At 51.3% G+C, this 27,975-nt stretch overlaps 1 protein-coding gene across 1 annotated transcript in view; it reads left to right on the top strand.

The window, feature by feature from the left end:
* LOC117000142 (cAMP-specific 3',5'-cyclic phosphodiesterase 4B-like) overlaps positions 1-27,975 on the top strand; it is a 170,840-nt gene that overhangs the window by 107,759 nt on the left and 35,106 nt on the right. Inside the window, exons 4-7 of the mRNA XM_033067545.1 lie at positions 12,050-12,244; positions 13,810-13,846; positions 13,934-14,004; positions 19,431-19,480. Coding sequence (XP_032923436.1) covers positions 12,050-12,244; positions 13,810-13,846; positions 13,934-14,004; positions 19,431-19,480 — 353 coding nt within the window. The remainder of the gene's footprint in view (positions 1-12,049; positions 12,245-13,809; positions 13,847-13,933; positions 14,005-19,430; positions 19,481-27,975) is intronic.

Below are 27,975 nucleotides of genomic sequence, written 5' to 3'. Positions count from 1 at the left end.
TCTGCAGCTCTCCTGGATCCCTTCAGGCCCTGCCAGGGGCTCTGAGCTCTCCCTGGATCCTTCTCCTCTCCAGGTGTCCCCCCAGCTCTCCCAGCCTGGCTCCAGCCCTTGGATCTTTGCAGAGTTTCTCAGTATTGACCAGCCCCTCATGTAACCCTTCAATAAACTCTGGAATTGCACTCTGGAATTTCTCAGGCTGGTGCTGCAGGGCTCCAAGCTCCCAGCTGGGGACAGTGGCAGCCAGGACTGCCAGCCCAAACCCTGTCTCTCTCTGCTTCTCCCTGTTTGTAAATTTGCCACTCACCTATTTTTATGCAATTTAATATCTTTTCCATGGCTTCATTTTCTGTGCTGTTATTAGAGAAGCAAAGGAAGAGCTCTCCTGGGCATGAATGAGGAGCTGTGTAATGGGCTGCAGTGGCTCCATCCAAACCATTGTGCTCTGTCTTGTGAATATCTATTTAATCAGTGGTTTTAAAAGAGCTGATTTGTGCTAAGTGATTTTTCTTTCTTAGACTGCAGCAAGAATCTCATCCTCTTGTGAGGATGCAGCACAGGCAGCCCAGCTATTCTGGGCTTCAATGGCTCCATTGAGCAGGGAGAGGCTCAAGGAGCAGGGATCCATTCAGATGATTGTGGGGCTGCTGTGAGGAAGGAGCACTGCAGGAGGATCAAGTACCAGCCTTTATTAACTCATCCATTCCACTCAATCAGGGGCTGGCTCGTGTTTTCTGCTCCACAGATGTGCTGTGCTTTGGGAGTCAGGCTGGCTCTGTGTGTCCTGCAGGCAGCCAGGTTTTGGGTTTTGCTCCTGGAGGAAAGAAGAGGTGCAAGGGGTGTTTGAGGTGGCACTGCTGGCCCTCTGCCACCCCAGGACAGGGACAGGAGCCACCAGTGTGTCCATGGTTCTGTTCTCTGGGCCTTTTCTCTCACCAAGAGGGATTGGGGTTCGTTGTGCCTTTGCTCACTGCAGGTACAAAGTGAGAAAAGCCAGGATTTGGCTTTGTGAGTTAACAGCACATGGAGAAGCACTGAGGGGTTCAGATTCAATCCCAGAGAGCATTCCTTGTCAGAGCACAGAGAAAAGCCATCAGGAATGTGTTTGAGCAGCAGGAAACCTTTCACCTGAGCAGGGTGAGCAGGACCCCTCACTCCTGCCCTTGGACAGGGCAAAACCCCAGCTGGATTTAACAGCAGCCTTTAACACCAGCTCCTGCTGTCCTCTCCTTATCTTGTTTGCTCCTCACATGATGCCCAGCAGGCCCTGGCTATCTGTGTGGCATTTCTGTGCCCTGCCTCAGCTGTTCTGGGTGACACTGGCTATTCATAGAGTGTCACCTTGGATTCTGGCTCAGGGCTATCAGGAGCATCCCTTGTTTGGTGCTGATGCTTCCCAGAGGCTGTCACAGATCAGCAGGAGCATCCACACAAACAATTCCTGACCTGAGAACCCAGGGCTGGCCCCAGAAGGACAAAAGGAGACGATCCCAGGGCTGTGACACATCCAGGTGGGTTTGGGATGTCTCAGAGAGAATCCCTGGGCAGCTCTTCCACAGCTCTGCCACCCTCATGTTGAGGTGGAATTGGTGTTTTAGTTTGTGGCCATTGCTCCTCAGCACCACTGAGAGGTCTGGCACCACCTGTTCCAAGAATTCCTTACTCATTGCAGGTGTTTTCCCTAAATCCTCACTCATTTCAGGTGTTTTCCTTAAATCCTCACTCATTTCAGCTGTTTCCAGCAGCTCCTTACAAGTTTCAGTTTTTTGGTTTTTTTTGTTTTTGTTTTTTTTTTAAATCAACTTCTCTCTAATTTCAGGTGTTTTTAATCAGCTTCCCACTAATTTCAGGTGTTTTTCCCTAAATCCTCACTAATTTCAGGTATTTTTCCCTAAATCCTCACTAATTTCAGGTGTTTTCCCTAAATCCTCACTCATTTCAGGTGTTTTTTCTAAATCCTCACTAATTTCAGGTGTTTTTCCCAAATCCTCACTAATTTCAGGTTTTTTATCAGCTCCTCACCAGTTCCAGGTGTTTTTCCCAAATCCTCACTAATTTCAGGTTTTTTTATCAGCTCCTCACCAGTTCCAGGTGTTTTCCCTAAATCCTCCCTCATTTCAGGTGTTTTTATCAGCCTCTCACTAATCCCAGCTGTTTTCTCTCCTGTGTCCAGCCCTGAACTCAAACATTTCTTCCTCCCCATAGCAGCAACCCCTCAGTGCCTCCTCTGCACACCAAATATTTCCACTCAGGGGTCAATATTCTGAACTGAATCCACTTTGGCCATGGATTCCCTGTGCCCACTCAATTCTTCACGAGCTCAGGTCAAACCTTTTGTCGATAGCCCAAAACACCCAGGATGGCTCAATTCTCGTTAGCTCAGGAATGCAGCTTGAGCTGCAATCAGATACAATGATTTTGTGCCAGGCCCACACATTTGTGCTTACTCACCCTGCAAACTTCACCTTCTGTGTAATTAAGCAGTAATTAATCATACCAAGTGCTCTGCTCCTATTTATTCCGAATTTCCAAGTGGCTGTGGCTGCTTTGTTGTGTTGTTTGATGCTCCTGGACTTGATGGCTTGTTTCAGATTTGAGTTTTGGGTTGATTTTGCTCAGTGCCCCCACATCTCTTATTTCTTTTGAAAAGCTTTATGGTTTGGAGGAAGTGACTCCAAAACAGCGATTGCAGCAAGTGATTTTCAACATGAAACAGAGCTTCTGAAGGATCATTAATTAAGGAAGATCAAAATGAGCCCTGGAGCAGGTCTGGGGAACATTAACAGTGTTATTAAATGATATTTTGGGTGCCAGCAGTGCTCTATCTGTTTTCACATCAGCAAAATCATCCCAAGAGGGTTTGATTTGCTGCCTGACCCCAGCGTTTGGCACAAACCACATGAAATGTGCTGCAGGATTTTTTGCCCTGCCTGGATTTTTGGCCTCACAATCATTCCTTTAAAAGGTTTTGTTCTTGCTGCTCACCACCTCTGACTCCACGCTGGAGAAGCTTTTCCTTGGGTTTGCTGTGCTGAGTGATTAAAGCTCCCTGCAGACCGTGTGATTTAAGGGCAGAAAATGAAAACCTGGGGTTTAGCTCGACCCTCTTTCCCCCCGTTTTGTTTTGCAGCTGCAGGAGGAGGGGAGGCAGTGTGGGCAGGCAGAGCTGTCCCTGCTGAGGGTCCCTTCTGCCTCACTGGCCTCAGGAAAAATGCAAATTTATGGAAATTCTGTCTGGGCTGGCAGGCTCTGTGTTCCCTGGCTCTGCTGTGCCCGAGCTGGGCTGGGCTTTTCACGGAGCTCTGGAATCAGGGAATGGTTTGCACTGGAAGGGATCTGAAAGCTCATCTCATTCCTGCATGGCAGGGACACCTCCACTGTCCATGCTCCAAACCCCAATGTCCAACCTGGCTCTGAGCACTGCCAGGGATCATCCAGGGGCAGCCACAGCAAATCTGGGAATTCCACCCCAGCCCTCCCAGGGAACAATTCCTGCCCATATCCCATCTGACCTTGGGCACTGGGAAGCCATTCCCCTTGTCCTGTTCCCTGTCCCCAGTCCCTCTCCAGCTCTCCTGGATCCCTTCAGTCCCTGGAGCAATGTTCATGAGTTTCTCTATTAATCCCACCAGGAATGACACCAGGTTGGTGTTTACCCCATCACTCCCACAGCAAAGCTGTTCAGTGCTCTGGCTGCTCTCGAGGCACAGATTTCCCTCTGGTTTCCAACCTCAGTTTATTCCTGACCATTTTATCCCCTCTTGTTCTTACACCTTTAGCACCAAGATCCCGTTTCTTTTGGTGGCCTTTGCCTCTGGCACTTGGGACACCCCTCTGTGCCATTCCCTACCATCCCCTCGATGCCTCAGACACAGCAAACATTTTGTGCCAGGATCTTCCATCTCCCACATTTGCCCCTCAAGCAGCAGCAGGTGGCAGATGTTTGTGATTTAGGTCAGGCAGTTTTTTGCACTGAGCTTCTCTGAAATGATCAATGAGAGCTCTAAAAGAGATGGAGTCACATCCATGGGCTCTGACATTTGCTGCCAGTGTCCTTTCCTGTGGATAGGAAGGATGGAGAGTGCAGGCATCTGAGAGATGTGAAGCAAGGAAAATTTTGCTGAAATGTGCCCAGCTGGATTAATTATTGTTAAAGGCCAAGCCTCCAAAGGATTTAATGATCTGAATACCATCTTAGGACATTTTGCTGTCTTTTTACTGACAGGCTCCACGGATCCCAATTATGGAGATAAATCCAAAAACCAGGTCAAATAATTATTCCATGAATCAAATGGAAAGGCTGGATGCATTTCCAAGCACAGCAGCTTTCCCCTCACCCATTGCTGGACTTTTGGAAGGGCTGGGAGGGAATTTAAAACATTGGTGCAGGAAATGTGTAAATCTTCCACCTCAAAGGCTGCCTGTTCAGCTCAGGTGAAATGGAAACTCGGTGGTGTCTGTAAGTTGTCACTTTGTTCCTGTCTCCAGTGTGGCTGACAGCAGAGCAGAGGAGCTCTGTGAAGTGGGGCTGGACAGAATGGAGCAGCTCAGAAAAGGCAGAAGTGCCTCTGGAGTGGTGCCAGGATGCTCTGTTTGAGGGCAGGGTGGAATTAAGGCTGGCCCTGGCCAGCATCCTCCTGCTGTGGGTCTGGGAATGCTTTCCTGTGTGCTGGAAATCATTTGTGGGGTCGTTTTGGGGACCCTGGAGACCCCTGCTGAAGGCTTGGCTTTGCCATCAGTGCTGTGGAAGGGAGTTAAGTGCAGATTGCACTTAAGAGGGGTAGGAGATGCATCAATAAAAGATGGAATATAGAACTGGAATTCCCCTTCTGTTGCCAGTAATATCCCAGTGGTGATAGGACAGGGCTGGACCCCGTGGAATTATCCCCCCACACTGGTTGTGGGCAGGGATCAGGGCTTGTCCAGAGGCAGAAGGGCTGGAAGGAGCCCCACCAGAACACACCAGTGTCCCTGTCACCAGAGCCAGGCCACATCTGTGTGCTGTGGATTGGGAGAGACAGAGCAATGCTGCAGGGCTTGGCTGGAGCTGGGAAAGCTGGGAAAGCTGAAGTGACACAGAACAGAGCAGAGCAGCCAGACCAAACACTGCCCTGTGGCTGGAATGAAACATCTGTGCCGTGGGACAGCGGCGTGGCACAGAGCAGGTGCTGCCAAAATCCCGTGTCTGCAGCACTGTGCTGTCCCTGTGCCACCTGTGCCACTGGCCACGAGCCATTCCAGCCCTTCCCAGCAGGGAAAAGTGGCGATTTTCCCCCTGGCAGACCCAGCTGGGTTCACCTGTGCCGGAGGTTCGGTGCTGCTGAGCTCTGGGTGGGTGCAGGGTGCTGAGCACCTCGAGGGGAGCAGAGCTGCACATCTCTGAATCCTGGGATGTTCTGGAGTGGGAGGGACCTTCCAGCTCCTTCTGGACACGAGCAGGGACACCTTGCACTGTCCCAGGCTGCTCCAAGCTGGCCTTGGGCACTGCCAGGGGTCAGGGGCAGCCACAGCTGCTCTGGGCACCCCGTGCCAGCCCTGCCTTGTGATGCCTGAGCTGGGTAGGAAGGGAAGCAACTGCTCCATCAGTTGTTGGCTGGAATTCCTCCTTTTTTCAGGAGGAAAAAGCCTTAGGAAATGGCATTGCTGCCCGTGTTGGGAATGATCATGCTCACATCCATATGTCTTTCCAGGCTCTGGAAGTAAAAATAGAGGTGGGGTGTCTGCTTTGTTTAACTGTGCCTTGCATTTTCCAGAGATTAATGGTAGAGAACCATTGGAAGAGGATGAAATAGCCCAGGATGTGCATTTGGAAAAATAACAGCTGGATTTTAGAACTCAGGATTCCTTCTCTGGGGGACTTAAAACAACCCCATGATGTTCACTTGTTACAGGATAATGTCGAGCTGCTTATCTGTAGTAAACATGAAAGGGATTAAGCTTTTTGGAACCCTTCATGCACAGAGAGAATCCAAACTCGTTTTTGCCTCCTGCTGTACTTTTCCAACCATCTCCTGGTGGCTGCTCCAAGCCAGCACGGTGCTGGACACAATCCCTGACATTTGCAATGCAAACCAGGAGCCTCCCCAGGGAGCTGCTGGATGAGTTCTGGGAGGGCTCTGGAGACTCGATTTTGTCTCAGGGCTCTGCTGGAGGTGGGTTTGGGTTGCAGAGGGAGCAGCAGCAGCTCTGGGGTCTGTTTTGGGCTCTGGGTGTGAGCAGGGCAGAGGCTCTGCTCATTCTGCCTCTGTTGTACCCATAGAGCAGCACAGAAACAGAGAATGAATTAAAATCAAGAATGGTTTGGATTGAAAGGGACCTTGAAGATCATCCAGTGCCACCCCCTGCCAAGGGACACCTCCCACCAGCCCAGGTTGCTCCAAGCCCTGTCCGACCTGGCCTTGAACTGCTTTATTCCAAGATTACAAAGTCAAGTAAACACTTATTTTTGCTTTTGGATACATGCAGAGGCTTAATGATGTGTTTAGCAGCAGCTGACAGCTTCTGTTCCAAACACTTCAGTCAGAGCTGCCGGGCTCCTGTGCCAGCAGCAGTGACAGCACTGCCAGGGGCTGCTGGCTCCGTGTGGGGACAGCTCTGAGGCTGGGGGGTCATGGAGACACAAACCAGTCTGGGACCTTAAAATCATCCCATTCCACCTCTTGCTAATAGCAGGGACACCTTTCATTGTCCCAGGCTGCTCCAGGCTGGCCTTGGACACTCCAGGGATCCAGGGGCAGCCACAGCAAATCTAGGAATTCCATCCCAGCCAGGAATTCCTTCCCCATATCCCATCTCAATCCATCTCCTTGCAGCTTCCAGCCCTGCCCTGTGTCCTGTCCCTCCATCCTTGTCCCCAGTCCCTGTGCAGCTCTCCTGGATCCCTTCAGGCCCTGCCAGGGGCTCTGAGCTCTCCCTGGATCCTTCTCCTCTCCAGGTGTCCCCCCCAGCTCTCCCAGCCTGGCTCCAGAGGGGCTCCAGCCCTGCAGCAGCTCTGGGGCTCCTCTGGGCTCTCTCCAGCAGCTCCAGCTCCTCCTGCTGTTGTTCCCCAGGGCTGGGGCAGCTCTGCAGGTGAGGCCTCACCTGGATGAAAAAGTCAGCACGACATGAGGGACAAACCCAGCAGAGGGATTTGAACTTTTAGGAGGTTCCTGAGAGTAAGAATGTTTTCCCTAAGTGGGAGAAGGTCGGGAGGGGAAGGTCAGTAATGCCTGCAGAGCTGGGAGCCCTGTGCCAGTGCTCAGCTCCCTGTGCCCCATCCTGGGCCATTAAGTGCTGATGGCTTCAAGCACAGCCCTTTCCACATGGAAGATTATTTAGGAAAAGCAGCAAGCTGTTTGGATAATGGGGAACAGGTGCACAGCATTAGAGAGCAGCCAGCCAGTGGAAGGAACAGCATTTTTCCTGTTTATGCTTCTAAGAATCCTGAGGGATGTCTTGGGGAGATTCACCAATCTCAGAAAGGAGCTCTATAATTAACAAAGTCCGCCCAAACCTCTGGAAATATTTTGGAAACATTTGATATCATGAAGGTGGCACTGTAGTTAGGAGATGGGGAGTAATGTCCTCAGGAATGGCTCTGGGAAGGAAAAGCAGATGGTGAACCTTCTTGGAGAGTCAGTGCTGTCATCCTCGGGAAAAGTGTAAATTCCCAACATAAACAAAAATCCCCGAGCCTGCCTGGTGTGCTGGGCTGAAATGTGTTTGTGTTTCATGCTCAGAGCAAACTGTGGGGCTGTGCAGCTCTCATGGAAACCACTTGACTGGCAAGGACTGCTGGAATGACTCTGAATTACATCCCAGTCATGGCACATTCCCGCTTCTCAACCTTTCTGCCAAATTCTGCCACGTTCCAAAATTACTGGTGGGCAAAAACCTGGAGCTGGTGAAGGGTCTGGAGTGGAAATATGATCAATATGGGGGCACTTGGCTTTTCCTGCTGGAGGAGACTGAGGTGGGACCCAGCAGGGTCTGGAGCTCCTCCCGAGGGGCAGGCACTGATTTATTGTCTGTGGCAGGGACAGGATCCCAGGGAACAGCTGGAGCTGTGGCAGGAGGGATTTAGGTTGGATTTTGGGGAAGGTTTTTCCCCCAGAGGATGCTGGGCACTGCCCAGATCCCCAGGGAATGGTCCTGAGGCTGCTCCAGGAGTTTGGACAGCACTGCCAGGGATGCTGAGGTGGGAATGTTGGGGAATGTGCGGGGCAGGATGTGGATCCGTGGTGCTGTGAGTCCTTCCAGCTCAGGAATTGTGCGATGGCGGGGCTGTTCCAGTGACGCTGCAGCATTTCAGCCGGTGGGGGCTGCTGCCGTGAGTTCTCTTTGTTTGCACGGTGACTCACGAAGCCTCGCTGTGTTTTACAATGATTTCTCTGGCTCGCCGTTGGCTGTTCGTTACCGTCCAGGGCCGGTGCCCGCTCGCAGCTAACTCCTGCCACCTGCTGTCTCCTTCCTTTCGCTTCCCTGAGATCTGGCTTTTCTCGGGATGCAGAGGGATGAAGGGATGGAGCTGCAGCTGTCCCGGCTTCCCTCTGCCCTCCTTCCCAGAGAGCCGGCGTGTGGAGCCTTGGGGAGAAAATGGAAAAGGGCACCTCCCTTCCCAGCCCTGCCTGCTGCGGGACAGGAGGGAGGGATCGCCTGGAGAGGTCTCTGAGGAGATCAAACCCATCCATTCCCACCACTGACCATGTCCCCAAATGTCACATTTACATGGCTTTAAATCCCTCCAGAAATGGGGACTCCACCACTGACCATGTCCCCAAATGTCACATTTACATGGCTTTAAATCCCTCCAGGAATGGAGATTCCACCACTAACCATGTCCCCAAGTGTCACATTTAAATGGCTTTAAATCCCTCCAGGAATGGGGACTCCAACACTGACCATGTCACATTTAAATGGTTTTAAATCCCTCCAGGAATGGAGATTCCACCACTGACCACATCCCCAAGTGTCACACTTACATGGCTTTAAATCCCTCCAGGAAAGGGGACTCCACCACTGACCATGTCCCCAGTGTCACATTTAAATGGCTTTAAATCCCTCCAGGAATGGGGACTCCACCACTAACCATGTCCCCAAATGTCACGTTTAAATGGCTTTAAATCCCTTCAGGAATGGAGATTCCACCACTGACCATGCCCCAAAATGCCACATTTACATGGCTTTAAATCCCTCCAGAAATGGGGACTCCCCCACTGCCCTGGGCAGCTCTTGTGGTGCTGCTCTCCCCTTCTGGAGCCCCTTTGATTCCCTGGAATGCCTTTGGATTTCTGAAGGATATATAGGATTTATATATGGGATATATATATAGGATTTATCTATAGGATAGATATCAAATTTCTGGCCCATATGTTTAGATAATACAATTTATATCACAAATGGGGTGTCTTGCTGTGGGTGCTGCTACTTCTGCATAAACTGGAGAGGAATTTGGGGGTTTTTTATGCTTTGTAGTCTACCATCTTTATTTTTTAGTAGGCAAATGCAGCTTTTTTACCACTTGGACAAAGCCTGTGGGGTGTGCAGACTTTGGAGAGGACCCTCACACTGTGCAGTGTTCTGAACACAGTGATGAAGTTTTTCCAGCAGAGCTCAACAGTTAACTTCCAATAAAAAAAGAATGAGTGGGAAATGCAGCTCCTGGAGGGAAATTTTGCAATCCCATTACACTTCTTACCAATTCCAGCAAATGTTTGTTTGGGGGATATTTTTGGCATCAGGACACAGTTCCAGGTGGGTGTTGTGCAAAAACCAGGAGCAACTGGTGACAAACACAAGGTTAAACTTGTTCTGTGTATCTCAGGTCACATTTTCCCAGTCTTGGATCATCCAAGGGGAATATCTTCCCATATTCCAGTTCTTGTAACTATTAAAAAGCAGTGACAGCAGAGTTATTCCTGGGTTTTGAGGGTCTGGCTCACTCCTGGCAGAGGTGACTCCAAACTCTGGGATCAGTCACTTTTTGGGGAATTTGCTGTTAACTTCTGGCTGAGTGCTGGATCCAGGCTGAGGAAAAAGAGCCTGAGGAGCGCTGGCGTGGCTGCACATTGAACTTTAGGAAAGGAAGAAAAACATTTTTCGGTTGGATCAACCACGTGATCCATAGGGCAGCATTCCAGGTGCTGCAACAGGGAATGTGGGAGGTGGGCAGCAGGAGCTGGAGCAGCCACAGAACTCCCAGCTGGGCACTGGCTGTGCCAGGCTTCTCACCAAGGCAGCCTGAGTGTGTCCAGCTCGTCCCAGTGATGCAGAAATCTGGAAAACTGGCAGGATTCAGGCAAGTTCAGGCATTAATGCTTTATGTGCTTTTCCTGCTGCAGGGAGAGCTCTCTCTGCAGAGAGGGGTCTTCTCTGCCACTCAGGGAATCTTCTGGATTCCCAGTGCTCAGGAAATCTGCTGGATTAAGGAGTGGGGGGAATGAGAAAGGGATGGCAGGGACCCCTGGTGTCCTGGTGGGATGAGGGGCTGGATCAAACACTCAGCTCCTTCTGCAAGGAGACAAAACCTGACTTGCAAAGGCAAGGAAACTCCTCCTGAGCGTGGCCATGCCTCACTTGGCTTTCTGGGCCCTGCTCACACATCTGGTGTTTCTATCAGGCACAAATGCCCAGGCAGAGGAGCCAGCCTGCTCATTTTCAGCCTTTACCAAGTGGCCAGGGTGACTCCAGCGACAGATTGCAGCAGCCAAGTTATGAAACCACAAGAAAGTGGCTGTAAAACGGAAAAGGTGACAAAAAGTTTAGTGCTTTTTTTTTTTTTTTTAGTTTTTTAACAGCCCTTCATTTTGCAGCACAGCTGAACTGATAGCTTGAATGGCTAAAACATGGTTTGGGCATCCAGCTCCCACAGCTGCCAGGTGCTCACAAATCTTGCAGGATTTCCAAAGTTTGGCTCCAGAGCCGATGGGGACAGGGCTGGGCTGGAGAGTGTTGTCACATTGGGGTGTCTTTAGTCCCTGGTGTGCTCATAGGACTTGGAGTGAGGTTTGGCAAATTGAACCCCAGAGCTTGTGCAAAAGGCCTTGAGGGTGGAGTGGGGTGTTTAGAATCCTGGAATCCTGGAATGGTTTGGGCTGGGAGGGACCTTAAATAAATCCATCTCATTCCTCCCCTGCCGTGGGCAGGGACACCCTCCATCATTCCAGGTTGCTCCAAGCGCCAGTGTCCAGCCTGGCCTTGGACACTTCAGAGATCCAGCAGGGAATTCTATTGCAGGGCCTCCCCACCCTGCCAGGGATGGATTCTCCATCACCCCTGATCCATCCCTGCCCTGTCCATGTGCTCGTGCTGAGAGCTGTGCTGAGCTGAAGGCAGCGTGAGCAGAGGCTGCCAGGATGGGGATGGATGGGATGAGTGTTTGTGGTGACACAGCTGCTCCTCGCACACGAGAGAAACACAGCGGGCGGCTCTGGTGGCCAAAGGAGGGTGACAAGGGACAAACCACACTGAGGTGACACGGGGCAAGCCACACTGAGGTGACACAGTGACACAGGAGGAGCCCTGCTGTGATGACACGGGGCGATCCCCGCTGAGGTGACTCGGGGCTGGGCCCGCTGTGGTGACACGGTGACAGCCCCACTGAGGTGACACGGGGCAAGTCACACTGAGGTGACATGGTGACTCGGGGCTAGCCCCACTGTGGTGACATGGTGACAGTCCCGCTGAGGTGACACGGTGACACGGGGTGAGCCCCGCTGAGGTGACACGGTGCGATCCCCGCCGAGGTGACATGGTGACAGTCCCACTGAGGTGACATGGTGACAGTCCTGCTGAGGTGACACGGTGACTCGGGGCTAACCCCGCTGAGATGACTCGGTGACAGTCCCACTGAGGTGACACGGTGCAAGCCCCACTGTGGTGACTCGGTGACAGTCCCACTGAAGTTACTCGGTGACAGTCCCACCGAGGTGACACGGTGGCAGTCCCACCGAGGTGACACTGTGCGATCCCTGCTGAGGTGACACGGTGACAGTCCCACAGAGGTGCCGCATGCCCTGCAAGCCCTCTGGTGGCAGGTGTGAGCCGCGCTCTGTGTTCTGTGTTCCGTTCGCAGCTTCGATGTGGAGAACGGCCCGTCCCCGGGGCGCAGCCCGCTGGACCCGCAGGCCAGCTCCTCCTCGGGACTCGTCCTGCACACGACATTCCCGGGCCACAGCCAGCGCCGCGAGTCCTTCCTGTACCGCTCCGACAGCGACTATGACCTCTCACCAAAGACCATGTCCAGGAACTCCTCCCTGCCCAGTGAACAGTAAGTGAACATCAATTCCCCTCTGTTTTACACTCCCTTTGTGTGCTGCTCTAATCCTCCAGGAGCTTTTCATGGCTGCAATGCACAAAAGAGGTGCTGGTCCAACATCCTCTCCCATCCTTCAAATATTCCCATTTTCTCCAGAATTCCTCAGCAGAGCTTTCAAAGCCGTATCCTGGAATAGCACTGAAGTTGTGCTGTACTTTTATTTTCAATATTACTGTTGCCCGTCCTGTTTTGGGGGCTGTTCCCTAGAACCGAGTGGAAAATGAGCCGAGACAGTTGGCTGAGCTCGAGAGGATCGATACACACAGAGTGTCCTGGATTCCCAGCCCTTTGTTGTGAAAGGCACATTTGAAAGTTTTAAAGTGGCCATTAAGCTATAAAAAAAGCGCTCGTTAAACAAAGTTGAGCTGTTGCGAAAGTTTCGCCACGGAATGGAAATCTGAATTTTAGCCAGATCCACGAGGATTCTGCGAGAAAATATCCCTGCTGTGAGTTAAAACAGAGTAAACATTTATTGAAGGAAATACTTCAAATTATGCAAATAGTGTTTGGTGTAAACGGTGGGCTGTAATAATTCCCAGCAGTGTGCTGGGGTGGGGGAATCCCGTAATTTCCCCCAAATCCATGGCTGTGTCCATCCACCGTGGGCATCGAGGCTCTGTCAGCACTTGGGAGAGAGTCCCCACCAGTGTGGAGACAATTTTAATTAAATTTAGACTTAATAGCACTGATACCCAAGTGAGGACAAGGGGATGACCTCTGTGACAGCACAGTGGGGAGAATTCCAATTTGGAGGGATCCAGACAAATCTCCAGAAGGACAGATGGGATTTTGGGAAGGAATTCCTGGCTGGGAGGGTGCCCAGATTTGCTGTGGCTGTCCCTGGATCCCTGGCAGTGTCCAAGGCCAGGCTGGATGGGTTTGGATCCACCTGGGCTACTGGAAAATGTCCCTACCCATAGCAAGGATGGGCTTTAAACTCCCTCCCAACCCAAACCTTTCAATAATTCTACACCCTGCCATCTCTCAGTTAGGTAAATCATACAGAATGTTCCATACACGCACAAGCACCACAACTCATACCACAAAAAAGGGAGAGAAAAAAAAAAATTCCCTCTTATTGCTGGCAATGATGTATTTTGCTCGCAACTTCTGCTCAAATCTTCCATGATGAAAACAGCCGGACAAAACCCGGCGTCTGAGCAAGATTAAAGACTGCGACAGAGATCAACAAAAGCCAGGAAATTCAAAGGTGACCTTTCCCCGCACCACTACGGTTGGTTTTTTTCCACCGCGGTGCGAGCGCGAGCCTTAACTTTTGAATTTCCTGGCTTTTATTGCCTGGCGTTCCCAGTGCGAAGGCTCGCTCCAGCCGCTTGTTTTGGATAGACACGGTGACCTTTCCAGCAGGAACAAGTTTTTGTGCTCCTAACTAGATGCTGCGTGGGTTCGTGTGTGAGGAAAACCCCTCAGGAGAACGCTCATTCCCGGAGGTGACTTTCGCTCTGTTTGAAGATAAATTTATACAGGAATTAAGCATTTTCTCCATTTTTCCTTAGGCATGGCGACGACCTGATTGTCACACCTTTTGCCCAGGTGAGTCGGTGGCATATTGGCCTCTAAAATACTTTTTCTAAAGCATTAAAGCGCAGAAGGTGACGCCTGCTGTTCTATCTCCCTCAGGTGCTGGCCAGCCTAAGAAGCGTGAGGAACAACTTCACGCTTCTCACCAATTTACACGGCACCTCCAACAAGTAAGCCTGGCTTTTTGAGCTGCTTTGGTAGCCGAGAGGAGCCGGCGGGGGCCGAGCAGGGGCGGCGGGGCCGGGGAGCGGCGGCCGCGGTGCCTCGGGCTCCGCCATGGCCTCACGGCCCGGCCGCGGCTGCGCGCCACGCCAGGGGGCGCCCTCCGCCCTCCCCTCACGGCGGCCGTGTCCCCTCATGGATTTGTGTCTTCATTATCCCATCCTCTCACGGCGGCCGGCCCCGGCCCCTCATGGGTTTGTGTCTTCATTATCCCATCCCCTCATCCCCTCACGGCGGCCGGCCCCGGCCCCTCATGGGTTTGTGTTTTCGTTATCACATCCCCTCACGGCGGCCGGCCCCGGCCCCTCATGGGTTTGTGTCTTCATTATCCCATCCCCTCATCACCTCATCTCTTCATTATCCCATCCCCTCATCCCCCTCACGGCGGCCGGCCCTGGCCCCTCATGGGTTTGTGTTTTCGTTATCCCATCCCCTCATCACCTCAGTTCTTCAACATCCCATCCCCTCATCCCCTCACGGCGGCCGACCCTGGCCCCTCATGAATTTATGTCTTCATTATCCCATCCCTTCATCCCCTCATCACCTCATCTCTTCATTATCCCATCCCCTCATCCCCCTCATCACCTCAGTTCTTCAACATCCCATCCCCTTATCCCCTCACGGCGGCCGGCCCTGTCCCCTCTTCAGTTTGTGTCTTCATTATCCCATCCTCTCATCCTCCTCTTCACCTCAGCTCTTCAACATCCCATCCCCTCATCACCTCATCTCTTCATCATCTCATCCCCTCATCCCCTCATCCTCTCACGGTGGCCGGCCTCATCCTCTTGTCCCCTCGTCCTCTCATCGCCTCATCTCTACATCATCCCATCCTCTCATCCCCCTCATCACCTCATGTCTTCATCATCTCATCACCTCATTCCCCTCATGGCAGCCGACCCTCATCCCCTCATCTCTTCATCATCCCATCCCGTCATCCCCCTCATCACCTCATGTCTTCGTTATCCCATCCTCTCATCCCCTCATGGTGGCCAGCTCTTGTCCCCTTGTGCCCTTGTCCCCTTGTGCCCTTGTCCCCTTGTGCCCTCATCCCCTCGTCCCCTCATCTCTTCATTATCTCATCACCTCGTCTCCTCATCCCCTCATCACCTCGGATTCTCTCATCCTCTCATCCCCCCTCATTCGTTCATCCACTCATACTCTCGTCCCCTCATCCCCTCATCTTCTCGTCCTCTCGTCCCCTCATCCTCTTGTCCTCTCGTCCCCTCATCCTCTCGTCCCCTCATTCCTTCATCCCCTCATTCCCTCATCCTCTCGTTCCCTCATCCTCTCGTTCCCTCATCCTCTCATCCCTGCATTCCCTCATTCCCTGATCTCCTCATCTCTTCATCCCCTTGTCCCCTCATCTCTTCATCCCCTCATCTCTTTGTCCTCTCATCCCTCAGGCCCTCCCTGAGGAGCAAGCTATGCGTTTCATCTTGTGCCATGTCCACCATGAATCATGGGGGCAGTTTGGGACCCCACACGAAAAAAAAAACCAAAAAACATGAAGGGGTTGGAGAGCGAGAAGGGAACAGAATCAAGTCCAACTTTTAACTGACCCATAGAGGGATCAAACTTGGTGTCATCAGCACCAGGCTCTACCCAGCTGATCCGATCTCACAGGAGCTGTTTGTGGCCCAAGGGCAGATGTCAAGGGGGACACCCCAAACCTGGGGCTCTGGGAGCAACAAGGATTTCCCAGCAGCAGCATCCTGCAGCTCAGCTCTGAGAGGGCTGCCCAGAGGGCTGGATCCCACATCACTTCCTCTGACACTGATTGCTCTGAATGAGGAAGGTGATGCACTCAGGAGGAGGATGTTGTTTTTTCTACCTGCTGAACAGGAGAAGCCAAACAAACTCCTTTTTACGCCTTTGTCCGGAACCACCGTTTCCCCTTGGCTATTTATACCGAGCCACTCATCGTCATCCCCTGGCCTGCTTGGCCCCAGGAGAGCTGCTCAGCCTCAAACCAACATCATTCATTCCTGGTGAGCGCCCACCCATCCCACCCCAGGAGCTGCTCACTCCTGCTGGCTCCAGAGGGGAGGGATGAGGTGCAGGGATGTCCCCAGAGGGGACACCACGGGCTCGCCCCCTCCAGGGGTCAGTGCCATCACTGGTGCCCGCCACGAGCTCACAATCTTTATTTTACATAAAGCCCAGAATTTTATCCGGCCGTGAGGTTTTTCCTCCTGTTGATTCCCGTTGGTAAATTTTGATGGGAAGGAACTGCCGCATTCCAAAGTGGAGGTTAATAAAAAAACAGATGGCTTAAATATTCCTTTTTTTTTAGAAAAGCTTTGCTTTTTTGGAAAGCTCGGGCATTTTGGCAGTTCCTAATGAGGAATCTGAAATTGGACAGGGCCGGAAGGAAGTGAGGGTGTAACCTGTGGGACACACAGGCATTTACAGTGTCCTTTGGAAAACATCCCCACATTTGATTGAGGTATAAAGACGTTTGCATGGCCAAAGTAAAAGTCATTAAATTTTAAAGCCATCCCATGCCAAACATCCCAGTCCATGGTGGAATGTGCTTCCAGGTGCCGTGGAGCTTCCTGCAGTTTCCAAAGAGCTCTACTGGGTTGCAGCCATGCTGCCAGCTCATGATTTTATCATCTGTCTCATTAGATGTGATATTTTACTTAAACTTCTGCTCTGGGGATCATGAGAATCTCAGCTTTTCTTTAACCCCTCCTCTCCTCTCTTCTTCCCTCCTCCACCCCTCTTGGCCCGAACAAGGCAAAAAAGAGGAAACTGTCCCACATATTTGCTGGAAAATATGAATGCTAAGGCCCGGAGGAAAAAAAAACAACTGGCAGTCATATTTTTTGGACTTTAACGTCAGGGTTCTTGAGGCAGTTTCCTGATTGGAAAAGAGGAGAGGGGTGATTAATGGCTTTGGAGTGCCGGAGTTTGGCAATCGCAGCGCAGGACGCGGTCGGGAAGCATCCGGAGGCTGCTCGGTGCAATAGCCTGGGGCAGGAGGGAAGGAGCGGGCAGGGAAGGAGCGGGCAGGGAAGGAGAGGGCAGGGAAGGAAGGAGCGGGCAGGGAAGGAAGGAGCGGGCAGGGAAGGAAGGAGCGGGCAGGGAAGGAGCGGGCAGGGAAGGAGAGGGCAGGGAAGGAAGGAGCGGGCAGGGAAGGAAGGAGCGGGCAGGGAAGGAGCGGGCAGGGAAGGAGCGGGCAGGGAAGGAGAGGGCAGGGAAGGAAGGAGCGGGCAGGGAAGGAAGGAGCGGGCAGGGAAGGAGAGGGCAGGGAAGGAGCGGGCAGGGAAGGAGAGGGCAGGGAAGGAAGGAGCGGGCAGGGAAGGAGAGGGCAGGGAAGGAAGGAGCGGGCAGGGAAGGAGAGGGCAGGGAAGGAAGGAGCGGGCAGGGAAGGAAGGAGCGGGCAGGGAAGGAAGGAGCGGGCAGGGAAGGAGAGGGCAGGGAAGGAAGGAGCGGGCAGGGAAGGAGAGGGCAGGGAAGGAAGGAGCGGGCAGGGAAGGAAGGAGCGGGCAGGGAAGGAAGGAGCGGGCAGGGAAGGAGCGGGCAGGGAAGGAAGGAGCGGGCAGGGAAGGAGCGGGCAGGGAAGGAGCAGGCAGGGAAGGAAGGAGCGGGCAGGGAAGGAGAGGGCAGGGAAGGAAGGAGCGGGCAGGGAAGGAAGGAGCGGGCAGAGAAGGAAGGAGCGGGCAGAGAAGGAAGGAGCGGGCAGAGAAGGAGCGGGCAGAGAAGGAGCGGGCAGGGAAGGAAGGAGCGGGCAGGGAAGGAGAGGGCAGGGAAGGAAGGAGAGGGCAGGGAAGGAGAGGGCAGAGAAGGATCGGGCAGGGAAGGAAGGAGCGGGCAGGGAAGGAGCGGGCAGGGAAGGAAGGAGCGGGCAGGGAAGGAAGGAGCGGGCAGAGAAGGAGCGGGCAGGGAAGGAGCGGGCAGGGAAGAAAGGAGCGGGCAGGGAAGGAGCGGGCAGCGCAGCTCGGTGCTGCTGAGGAAGGACAGTGCTGCCCAAAATCCCGGCTGCAGCCCCGGCAGCAGGATGGGCTCGTGGATGTGAGGATGCCGGCTCCGCAGCGGGGAATACCGTGGGGAAGAGCGGCTCATCCCTCCCCAGCACCCCCCCAAAGGCATGTCTGAGCACTTCAGGGCTTTGGAGACCCCTGCAGCTCGGATCCCTCCGTTCGGGAGCGCTGCAGCCGTGCCGTGGTGTCCCTGTCGGGGAGTTTCTGGTCGGTTTTTTTTTTTTTAGAGATTTCAAGATTTGTCTTTTCAAAGGCTCAGCAAAGGCAGGTCGGGGCACATTTGGAGGGAACGTGTGTGTGCCCTGTGCTGAACCCTTCAGCGGGGCTGGCTCCTGCCCATCGTGCATGGCAGGGATGGGAGCGGGGCTGCAGTTGTGCTCCACACCTCACCTGGGCAGCGAGGCCTTCCCGGAGCACTTCTGAAGGAGCCCCCGGAGCTACAATCGCAGCGCAATTGAGCCGCTCTGCCTGCTTTGATTCGAGCTTCAAAGGAGAGCTGGCGAATTATGGATGTTGCATTCAGTGGCTGACTCTGAAATTTGGGGTTAGGGAAGGAGGTTGGTGAAGGGAGAGTGTGGGGAAATCTGGCTTCTGTTAAAGTGGATCCGAAACTTCTTAGGGAAGCAGAAGCCCAGAGTTTCATTTTTGGTCAGCCTGAAGTATACTGCAGTCAATCCAAAACTGAAGTGTCTTGATTTTGGTGTCAACTCTTTTAAACTCCTTTAAAAAACAAGTCTCTGGTGATGGTTTCAGCTCGAAAAATTTAGTTGTGTTTGGCAAGTCTCACAGGGAGTTGTGTTGACATTTCAAGTGAATCTGCACCTTTTTCCACTCAGATCCTGTTGGCTCGACTTGAACCCTTTTTTTCAAACAGCTTTTGACCCCTCCAAAATCCAGGAATTGCTGCTGAAATTGTTGCTCAGAGTCCAAAATGTCCTCCAGCTGTTTCAGAGCATCCTCTTCCTCTCTTCAGGAGCAATTCCAGTGTCAGCTGGAGGGTTTAAAGGCACATTTCTGACCTTTCCTGTGGCACTGCCTTGCAGCAGTTTGACATCACTTCAGGGCCCACTCCACACTCTGTAGGGAAAAGTTTTATGGGAAAAAGCCTTGGCTGTGGGGGAGCCCCAGAGCCTGGCCCTTGCTGCCTCCAGGCACATTTTGAGCACGAAGCTGCAAAGGCAGCATTGGGATGGGGGCACATTTCTGCTCATTCCCAGTTCCTGGAACAGGGAGCAGCTATCTCCCTTTCCTAACACACCTGTCAGTGCTGCTCAGTAAATCTTTGTGAAGTGTTTGGGGTTTTTTGGGACAACAGAAAAGGATTTTTAACTGAGGCTTTGGAAAGATAAAATCCCAGCTCCTGACAGAGAATTCTTTATTCCCCTTAGGAGATCTCCAGCCACGAGTCAGCCACCTGTGTCCAGAGTGAACCTGCAAGGTAGGTGTGGGCTTTGGGGATGGGTGTGAGTGCACCCAGCATTTACTGCCCAGCTCTGCTCACAGCTGCTTCTCTGCCCCCTCCTCAGATCTGGGCTCCTCTGCAACCCCATAGCAGAGAACTATCAGCTCCAAATATTGTTATTTTAATGGTTTGGTTTGGGGTTTCTGCTGGTGTATTAGCACAGGAGATGAACATGATTTTGGTTTGATAGTCATGGCCACAGTGGCTGCTGTTCTTGTGAGTCCCTGCGAGCACAGGCCTGGACAAGCCCCAGCCTACGAGCCTTGAACAGGCTCAGACACAGCTGGGCCTTTATTATTGTTTTTTTAAATTCAGTTTATTTCAGTTTGTTTCCATGTGATCTGTGTACTCCAGCCTTTCCTGGGTGAGACTTCCTTGGCTTCCTGCTGGGAAGGGGGTGCCAGGACGAGGTGGGGTGGGCAGCAGCACCAGGGGAAGGATGAGGAGCAGCAGAATCTGATTACTTAGGACAGGCTTATTTGCTTTGAGAGCTGGGTTTAACCAAGCTGAGGGTCTCTAGAACCCTGCTCAGGATCAGAGCTGGCCTTACTTGCACTAATTCAAAGTTTGCTCCGGAGAGAAGGAGATAAGATTTGGAGCAGTGCCCATTTGTAAGGTTTAATCTCAGCCTTTCCAATAATTACATGCTTGGAGGGACTAATAAAGCTTCATTTCCACAGCGTGGTTAGCTATCATTTCCTCTCCTCTGTGTTATTTATTCTCAGGGGACACACAGAGTCCTGCACACTTCCACATGAGGTTCCTCCAAACTTGTTAGTTAGTGGGAGATGGAAACCTCTGATGCAAAAACAAAAGTGGACAGCACAATCCTAAACTCTTCTCTTTCTGTCCCAGCCAGCAGGGATGCAGCTCATCACCTGATTTAAAGCTGGGTCTAGCTAGGCTTTGAATTTGAATTTGTATGAAAAAAAAATCATGGAAAATTTCCTAGGCTTTCCATAGATCTGTTTATGTAAGTTAGACACTCTAATAATGAGGAGAGAATGCCCTTCCAGGAATTCTGGGATCATTTTCTTAACACTTTCCGTGGAAAAAATTGCTCTCAAATTTTAACACTTTGGGGATATTTTTCTACACTATTTCCAAAGTGAGCTGTAGGACACTTGGTACTTTTTAGCTGATTCTGATGCTGAGAATACATGAAAATTCTTTTAGGAATGAAGTGTTTGACAGACAGAACTGTAGAGTGAGCTTTGTGTTACCTTGTCAAGGTTGGATTTGTGGCCCCTCGAGTAAATAGGTTTTTAAGCAGGAATCTGAACTGCTTTTAGGTAAAATCTTCAAATCAAATTTTAAAAAGTGAGTTGGATCATTGCAGCTTCAGTAAATTGTGACATTTTGTAGGTAAGACAGAGATGCATTTTTGAGATTAATAGGAAATTGTGTGATTTCCTGCATAAAACCAGCCAGTTTTGGCATTACTGGTAGAAAATCCTGGGGTTCTTGGTTAAATTCAGGTCACTGCCTTCCTCTGCCTCGTCACAGCTGCTGTCACACTGAATTCCTTTCCAGACAGCACAAAACTATCACAACCCTTGACTTTCTAAGAAGTTTCCATTTAATTCAACAAGAGCAGAGACTTTTAAGGAATTTTTTTCAATGTTTGCACCTTTTTGTCCCCCCGTGACCGTTTTACTTTGGAAATGAAGAACAGAAAGGAGAGATTTTCCTATCAGAGCCCTCCCAGGTCTGTGCCAGTGGCTGAGAGGATGCAGAGTGTTTTTCCTGGAGGATTTGCAGGAGGAAGCAGTCGTGTTTTGATTGGGACCTGGCTGCTCCACATCTCTCCAGATAAAAGGCTGGATTTGGAACAAACTGGGTTTAGATTCACAAGATTTGTTGAAACTTGGAATTTGATTTTAACCCTCTGATGTCACCCATTGATTCATGGCTTTACCACAAGCCACTGACATCACTGTGAGCATCTTGTGGATGTCTCCTTTGATTTGTCATTAAAGGGGTGATTTATATCCTGTTCTGAGAAATGCAGAACTCAGGGTTTAAAGCAAACGAGGCTGAATTAATAAAATTCTCCTGGAGGGAGGCAAATTACATCCAGCATTTGCACTGCCAGCTATTTACTCCAGCTGGAATATTCCAGGATTTTCCAAGCACCAACAGCCAAATCTGTTGCTGGTGTTGCATCACTGAGGACCCAGGCCCGTGGTGGAATAATTGAGCTGTGGTGAAATGAGGAAATTCTTTTTTGCTTTCATTTTCTTTAAGCAGTAAAACTTTTGGCCGGGTTTTTCCTGGGACAAAGGGCTTTGAGAGGCACTGCTGGTGTCACTGTGAATTTCAGAACTTTCTTAACCTTGCAAGCACAGCCAGAGAAGGAAGGGGAATATGGATTGAACATCCTGTGTTTTGTCCTTGGTATCAGCTGAAGTAAATCTGGCAGATTTTTCCTGTTATTTTGTTATAACTGCACAAAATCGCTTTTATGAATTAACTGAGAAACCATAACATGGGAATACAAAGCCGAAGCAGGAGTGCATCAGTCCTTAATCAGGCAGGCAGGATGGAGGGAATGCTGTGGGTTCCTGCCTGTGCATGGCAGCTGTGCAGGGCCAGGGCAGCTCGCTCTGGGTTCCAGGGACAATGAGGGAGCATTGTCACAGTGTCCCCAGGGCTCTTTCTCCTGAGGTTTCTCTCTCTGTCCTTTGTTGTGCTGAGCCTGGCCTCTGCCTCAGTTCTTCATGACCTTGGTGCCACCTTGGGCTCAGGAATCCATCAGAGCCTTCCCTTCTCCATCCAGCCCCAGTGAAAGGTCTGCAGCTCCTACCCAGTGATTCCACCAAAAACACCTTTAACCAGCAGCAAGCCTGACTTTTCCTGCTTGGTTTTGTTCCTTCTTCCATATTTATTCCCCTCAGTGACCCTTATTCCCTCTGAATTAAATCATCTTTCACTGCCTGCCACCATAAGTCGAAGCCTCTCGTTCTTCCACAAATTTGGGACAAACTTTTGTTTTGTTCCCACAGCATCCATCCAGTGTCTGCCCGTTCCTGTTTGATCCCCTGCCACATTTAATGTCACCAGTGGTGACAGGAGCAGAGCACACAGTTGTGGATCAAACAGCACCGAGCTTTTCCCAGACTGTGAGGGGTTTGCAGAGCCTCAGGATCCCCTCGGATACTCTCAGCACTGACTAATGAGAGTTCTCACAATTAATGGTAGGCAGTTCTCCTCACAATTAATGACATTAATTAGTGACATTATTGCTGCTGTGCTGCAGCCCCAGGCTTGGGGGGTGCAGCCCTTTGGGACATGTCACCCACAGCATCTCAGGGCTGCGGGGATTAAAGCTTTGTTCAAATTCCTCTCTGGGGATGGGAGGGAAGGCTCGGTGTTTTTCTTCCTTGTGCCTTAGCTGTGCTTTCCTGTACCTCGGCACGTTTGTGTGCACTTCTCACATGCCTTTACACGACCTCCAAACTCGAACTCTTTCATTTTTCCTGTGGGTGTAGGACGCACAGACCCGTGCAGAAGCTTTGTCTAAAACATAAACAAAGGCTGGGTGCTGCCCGTGCTGCTGAGAGCCCCGAGCTCCTGCAGGAGTTCGGGTTGTGCATCCGAGTGAGCTCTGGGTCACAAATATCTCCCAATCCCCAGTAATTAGCAGGGAGCTGCTAATTGCACCATCCTCCCCTGCCCGGCACGTGCAGAGCAGCTCTGGACACACACAGAGGATTCATTTTGAAATTCTGTTTCTTTGCTGGGACTTTGGCGGAAGATTTGACCTTTAGATTTGTAAAAGTCAGATGGTTGCGGCTCTTTGTGCTGCTCCAGGAGCGCAGAGAAGCGCGAGTTGCTGAGCAGCACACCCAGGCTGTGTGCACAAACGGAGCCGACAGAAATCCTTTTTAAAGGATTATTCAGAAACCAACCCAATCCGTGTAAGAAACCAGGTAGATAATGAGCTCAGATGATAGAAAAAGCGAATTTCAGAGCGGGGCTGGGGCGGCTCTCCGGGACAGTTCATTCCTGCCGGGACTCCGCTCCGCGTGTTGCGCCCGCCTGCCTCGAACACACCCCCCGAAAGTTGGACTCATGCATCTTAGTAAGTATTTCAGTTATGCTATTGACGTCAATGCAGTCATTAAATAGATTGCCGGCCCTCCCAGCAGCGAACCTGTGCCAAAGAGCTACAGGCAGACACATTTTAAAAGAAGAACATCAGGTTTGCTTTTAGCGTTTGGAGAGAATGAGGGAAAAGTTTCTTCTGAAGTCACCCCGTGCAATAAGGGTGGGTTTTTTTGCTTCATTTTCTAAGGCTCATTTTCGGTGAGGATAATTGCTGTGTTTTATTGAACACACGTTTGTTGTGTTGCTGGGTGCATAAAGAGCTCCAAACGAGGCTAAAAAGTCATTTTTGTGACCAGCTCTGGATGACAAGTGACACTTGTTTCAGGTCCCCGGCCAGATTTATTTGTGTATCAAGTGACAGGAGGCATTCAGGCAAACCTGCTTAGCCTTTGACTCCCCAAATCCTGCCAGGATTGATTTCATGACATCTATATAAGAAAATAGCCTTCATTTCTCCTCGGCAGGCTCTGAAGACACACAAGCTAATCACGGCTCCATAGCAACAGATAAAAACTGTTTTCCCCTCCACCCCACCTGTGGATGTCACATGAAGATGCTCCACGTGCTGCTGCCATCAGGAGCCTGTCACTCCCCGGGGCCAGCTGCCTCCTGCAGCCGTGGGTGTGCAGGACTCCCTGAGCATTCCTGCTGTCCTGCTGGATTCCTGGGGCTGCCTGGGACAGAATTCACCCTGCCTGGGACAGAATTCACCCTGCCTGGGAGATACCCAGGGCTGGGGACAGCTCTGATCCCTGGCACAGCATTCACCCCATGGGACATACCCAGGATTTGAGACAGCTCTGGTTCCTTTTCCCAGTCAGGAGTGCTTCCCAAGGGGCTGGTGATGCCTTGGAGTGGCTACTTAAAACAGAGGCTAGGCAAAATTCGGATAATAAATGAGGTATTTATTAAAGGCTTTCAGCAGGTACACCTTGGGCAGTCAGGAGGGGCTCCACCCAGGCTGGATGATGGTCACGAGTTTTTAATACAGTTCTAGGTTTGGTGCATTTACATATCAGCCATTAATCCTCCAATTACAGCTTCGGGTGATGAAGTCATTTACCCTCAGGTTGCCCTCCCAATTCACTGTTGTTGAGCCTGAGACAGCGAGGTGTCCTTGAGTTTCAGGCCTAGAGAGGAATTGTCTGAATAAACTAGAGCAGGCTGACAAGCTGTGGGGTTTGAGCTTTCTGAAAACCGTGAAAGCTCAGTCCTGAGGTGCTGCTGGAGCTGAGCCCTGGGGACACACACAGGTGACATCCTCGGGCAGGTGAGGGAGCAGCTGTGCCCTGGCAGGAGGAGCAGCAAACAGGGGGTTTGGGGAGGTCACAGAGCCCAGCCCTGCCAGGAGGAGCAGCCCTGCAGTGCCAGCAGCAGCCAGGGGGTTTGGGGAGGTCACAGAGCCCAACCCTGCCAGGAGGAGCAGCTCTGCAGTGCCAGCAGCAGCCAGGGGGTTTAGGGAGGTCACAGAGCCCAACCCTGCCAGGAGGAGCAGCCCTGCAGTGCCAGCAGCAAACAGGGGGTTTGGGGAGGTCACAGAGCCCAGCCCTGCCAGGAGGAGCAGCTCTGCAGTGCCAGCAGCACCCGGGGGTTTGGGGGGGTCACAGAGCCCAGCCCAGGTTTGGTGGGGTTGTCATTTCCGTGCTGAGCCCTCATTCACCAGTCCAGCCCGGGTTGTTAAAGGGCTCAGCTGATGGAGGCTCCTTCGGGGTGGCCCTGGCAGTGCAGCCCCGCGGAGGGACCTTGGGAGTGGCACGGTCCTGTTGTGTCCCTGTGTCTGTCCCTGTGTCCCTGTGTCCCCATGTCCCTGTGTCCCTATGTCCCTGTGTCCCTGTGTCTCTGTCTGTCCTGTGGTGTCCCTGTGTCCCATTGTGTCCCTGTGTCCCCATGTCCCCGTGTCCCTGTGTCTGTATGTCTGTCCCCATGTCCCTGTGTCTGTCCCCATGTCCCTGTGTCTATCCCCGTGTCCCCATGTCCTCGTGTCTGTCCCCATGTCCCTGTGTCCCTGTGTCTGTCCTCATGTCTCTGTGTCTGTCCCCATGTCTATCCCCGTGTCCCCGTGTGTCTCCCTGTGTCTGTCTCTGTGTCCCCGTGTCCCTGTGTCTATCCCGTTGTGTCCCTGTGTCTGTCCCCATGTCCCTGTGTCTGTCTCTGTGTCCCTGTGTCCCTGTGTCTATCCCGTTGTGTCCCTGTGTCTGTCCCCATGTCCCTGTGTCTGTCTCTGTGTCCCTGTGTCCCTGTGTCTATCCCGTTGTGTCCCTTTGTGCCCCGCAGACAATGGGGCCGTGCCCCCCGATAGCGGCGCTGATAAATCCGCTCTGCTTCGTTTGCTGCACACAAACCACAAACCATCCGGGCTGGGGGCGATCCTGGCAGCCCTGGCACCCTGGATCAGTCCTGGATGGGAGTGAGGGATGTGTCCTGCATCACAGAGAAAAAAACCAAACCTCCCAAACCAAACCAAACCAACCCAAACCAAACCAAACCAAACCAAACCAAACCAAACCAAGCCAAACCAAACCAAACCAAACCAAACCAACCCAACCAAACCAAACCAACCAAACCAAACCAAACCAAACCAAACCAAACCAAACCAAACCAAACCAAACCAAACCAAACCTTCCAAACCAAACCTCCCAAACCAAACCCAACCAAACCAAACCAACCAAACCAAACCAACCAAACCAAACCAAACCAAACCAAACCAACCCAAACCAAACCAAACCAAACCAAACCAAACCAAACCTCCCAAACCAAACCAACCCAAACCAAACCAAACCTCCCAAACCAAACCAACCCAACCCAAACCAAACCTCCCAAACCAAACCAAACCAAACCCAACCAAACCTCCCAAACCAAACCAAACCAAACCAAACCAAACCAAACCCAACCAAAACCAAACCAAACCAAACCAAACCAAACCCAACCAAAACCAAACCAAACCAAACCAAACCAAACCAAACCAAACCAAACCAAACCAAGCCAAACCAAACCAAACCAAACCAAACCAAACCAAACCAAACCTCCCAAACCTCCTCTGACAGCTTGGTTGTTTTTTAGGTGGGAAGGCACATCCTTAGGGACAAACACTGTCCCACTGGCTGAGTCCTTTCAGCTCCCCTGTCCCAGTGGCCTCCCCACAGCCCCCAGCAGCAGCTCAGCCCCACAGCTCTGGGAAATTTTTAAGTTTTTCCTTCCTCCCCCAGACTGAGCTCAGTGCAGAGCGTTGTGTCCTGGACACACCATGGGAGAGGCTGCATCCAAAATCCAGAAAGTGTGAGGCATTCCCAGGGAAATGCACTGCTCAGATCCCACAGCCACCCCAAAGGCCAAACCTGGATCTGATTCCCTGCAGAAGTTGCTTTTTCTTGTGTTTTAAGAAGTGTTTCTAACCTTGTGTTCTGGTTCTTGTTCCTAGTTCAGCAGGAATTCCCAAATGTTTTTTATTTATTCATCTTGCTGGGAGCAGGGGTTGGTTCCAGGTTTAGGGGAATAAAGGAGGGGAAAGTGCTGTTCCTGAAGGACAGAACTGGAATTTGCTGTTCCTCTGCAGGGACATTCTGCTCACCAAACCAAACTCTGCAATTACAAAATAACAATTACAAGGATGAAATTTTTCCAGAGCTTTAAAAATCAAGGTGGAATGAAAAGAGGGAGCAGAGGGTTGTTCTGGGGCTTTTCCCCCCATTCCATATGGAATTGCAGCCATTCTGATTCACGCTCAGCAGTTGCCAAACAGGGACACTGAACAATGAACATATTGATTGTTTCCATGTTCAAATCACCCAGAAATGTGCTGCTTTTATCACCAGGTTCATCTGATGAGCTAAAAACGCTTTTTAGCCAAGCAAGGTGTGCTAATTAATGTAACCATCGTTGTGCAAGACAGGAGGAATGTTGCACTAAGAGTTAATGAAACATTTCATTGTAATTTTTGCTCCAAGAAGGGCCTGTAAATGACAGCCTTAAGGATGCTATAATTGCAATCCCTTTTTTGACAGAAAGGAAACAGCTGCTAATTATTTATGGTTATTAATCAAACCTGTCAGTTTATTCAAAGTTCATTCAGTTCACTGTAAATATGTATGATTACCAACGTTTAAATGTTTTAAGCAGTAGCCTTTAAAAACTTTAAATACACCTCTCCCTGTGGGATATATTCTCACATCTAAAGGCAGCATGGATTTGCTTTGCTGTGCATTCAAGCACAGAATCATTTTAGGAATTCAGAATTAAAAAATACCCTCCAAAATCCTGCAGGGTGTTGATTTGACAATTAATATTTTTTGATTTTGTAATCTGGACTGTGCTTCAGGAGCAGGATCTGACCCAAGCTTTGTGGGATCCAAGATCCACATTCA

This window comes from Catharus ustulatus, chromosome 9 (assembly GCF_009819885.2).
Source record: "Catharus ustulatus isolate bCatUst1 chromosome 9, bCatUst1.pri.v2, whole genome shotgun sequence".
In the NCBI taxonomy this organism is placed as follows: domain Eukaryota; kingdom Metazoa; phylum Chordata; class Aves; order Passeriformes; family Turdidae; genus Catharus; species Catharus ustulatus.
This window is presented reverse-complemented; position numbering and strand designations above follow the sequence as displayed.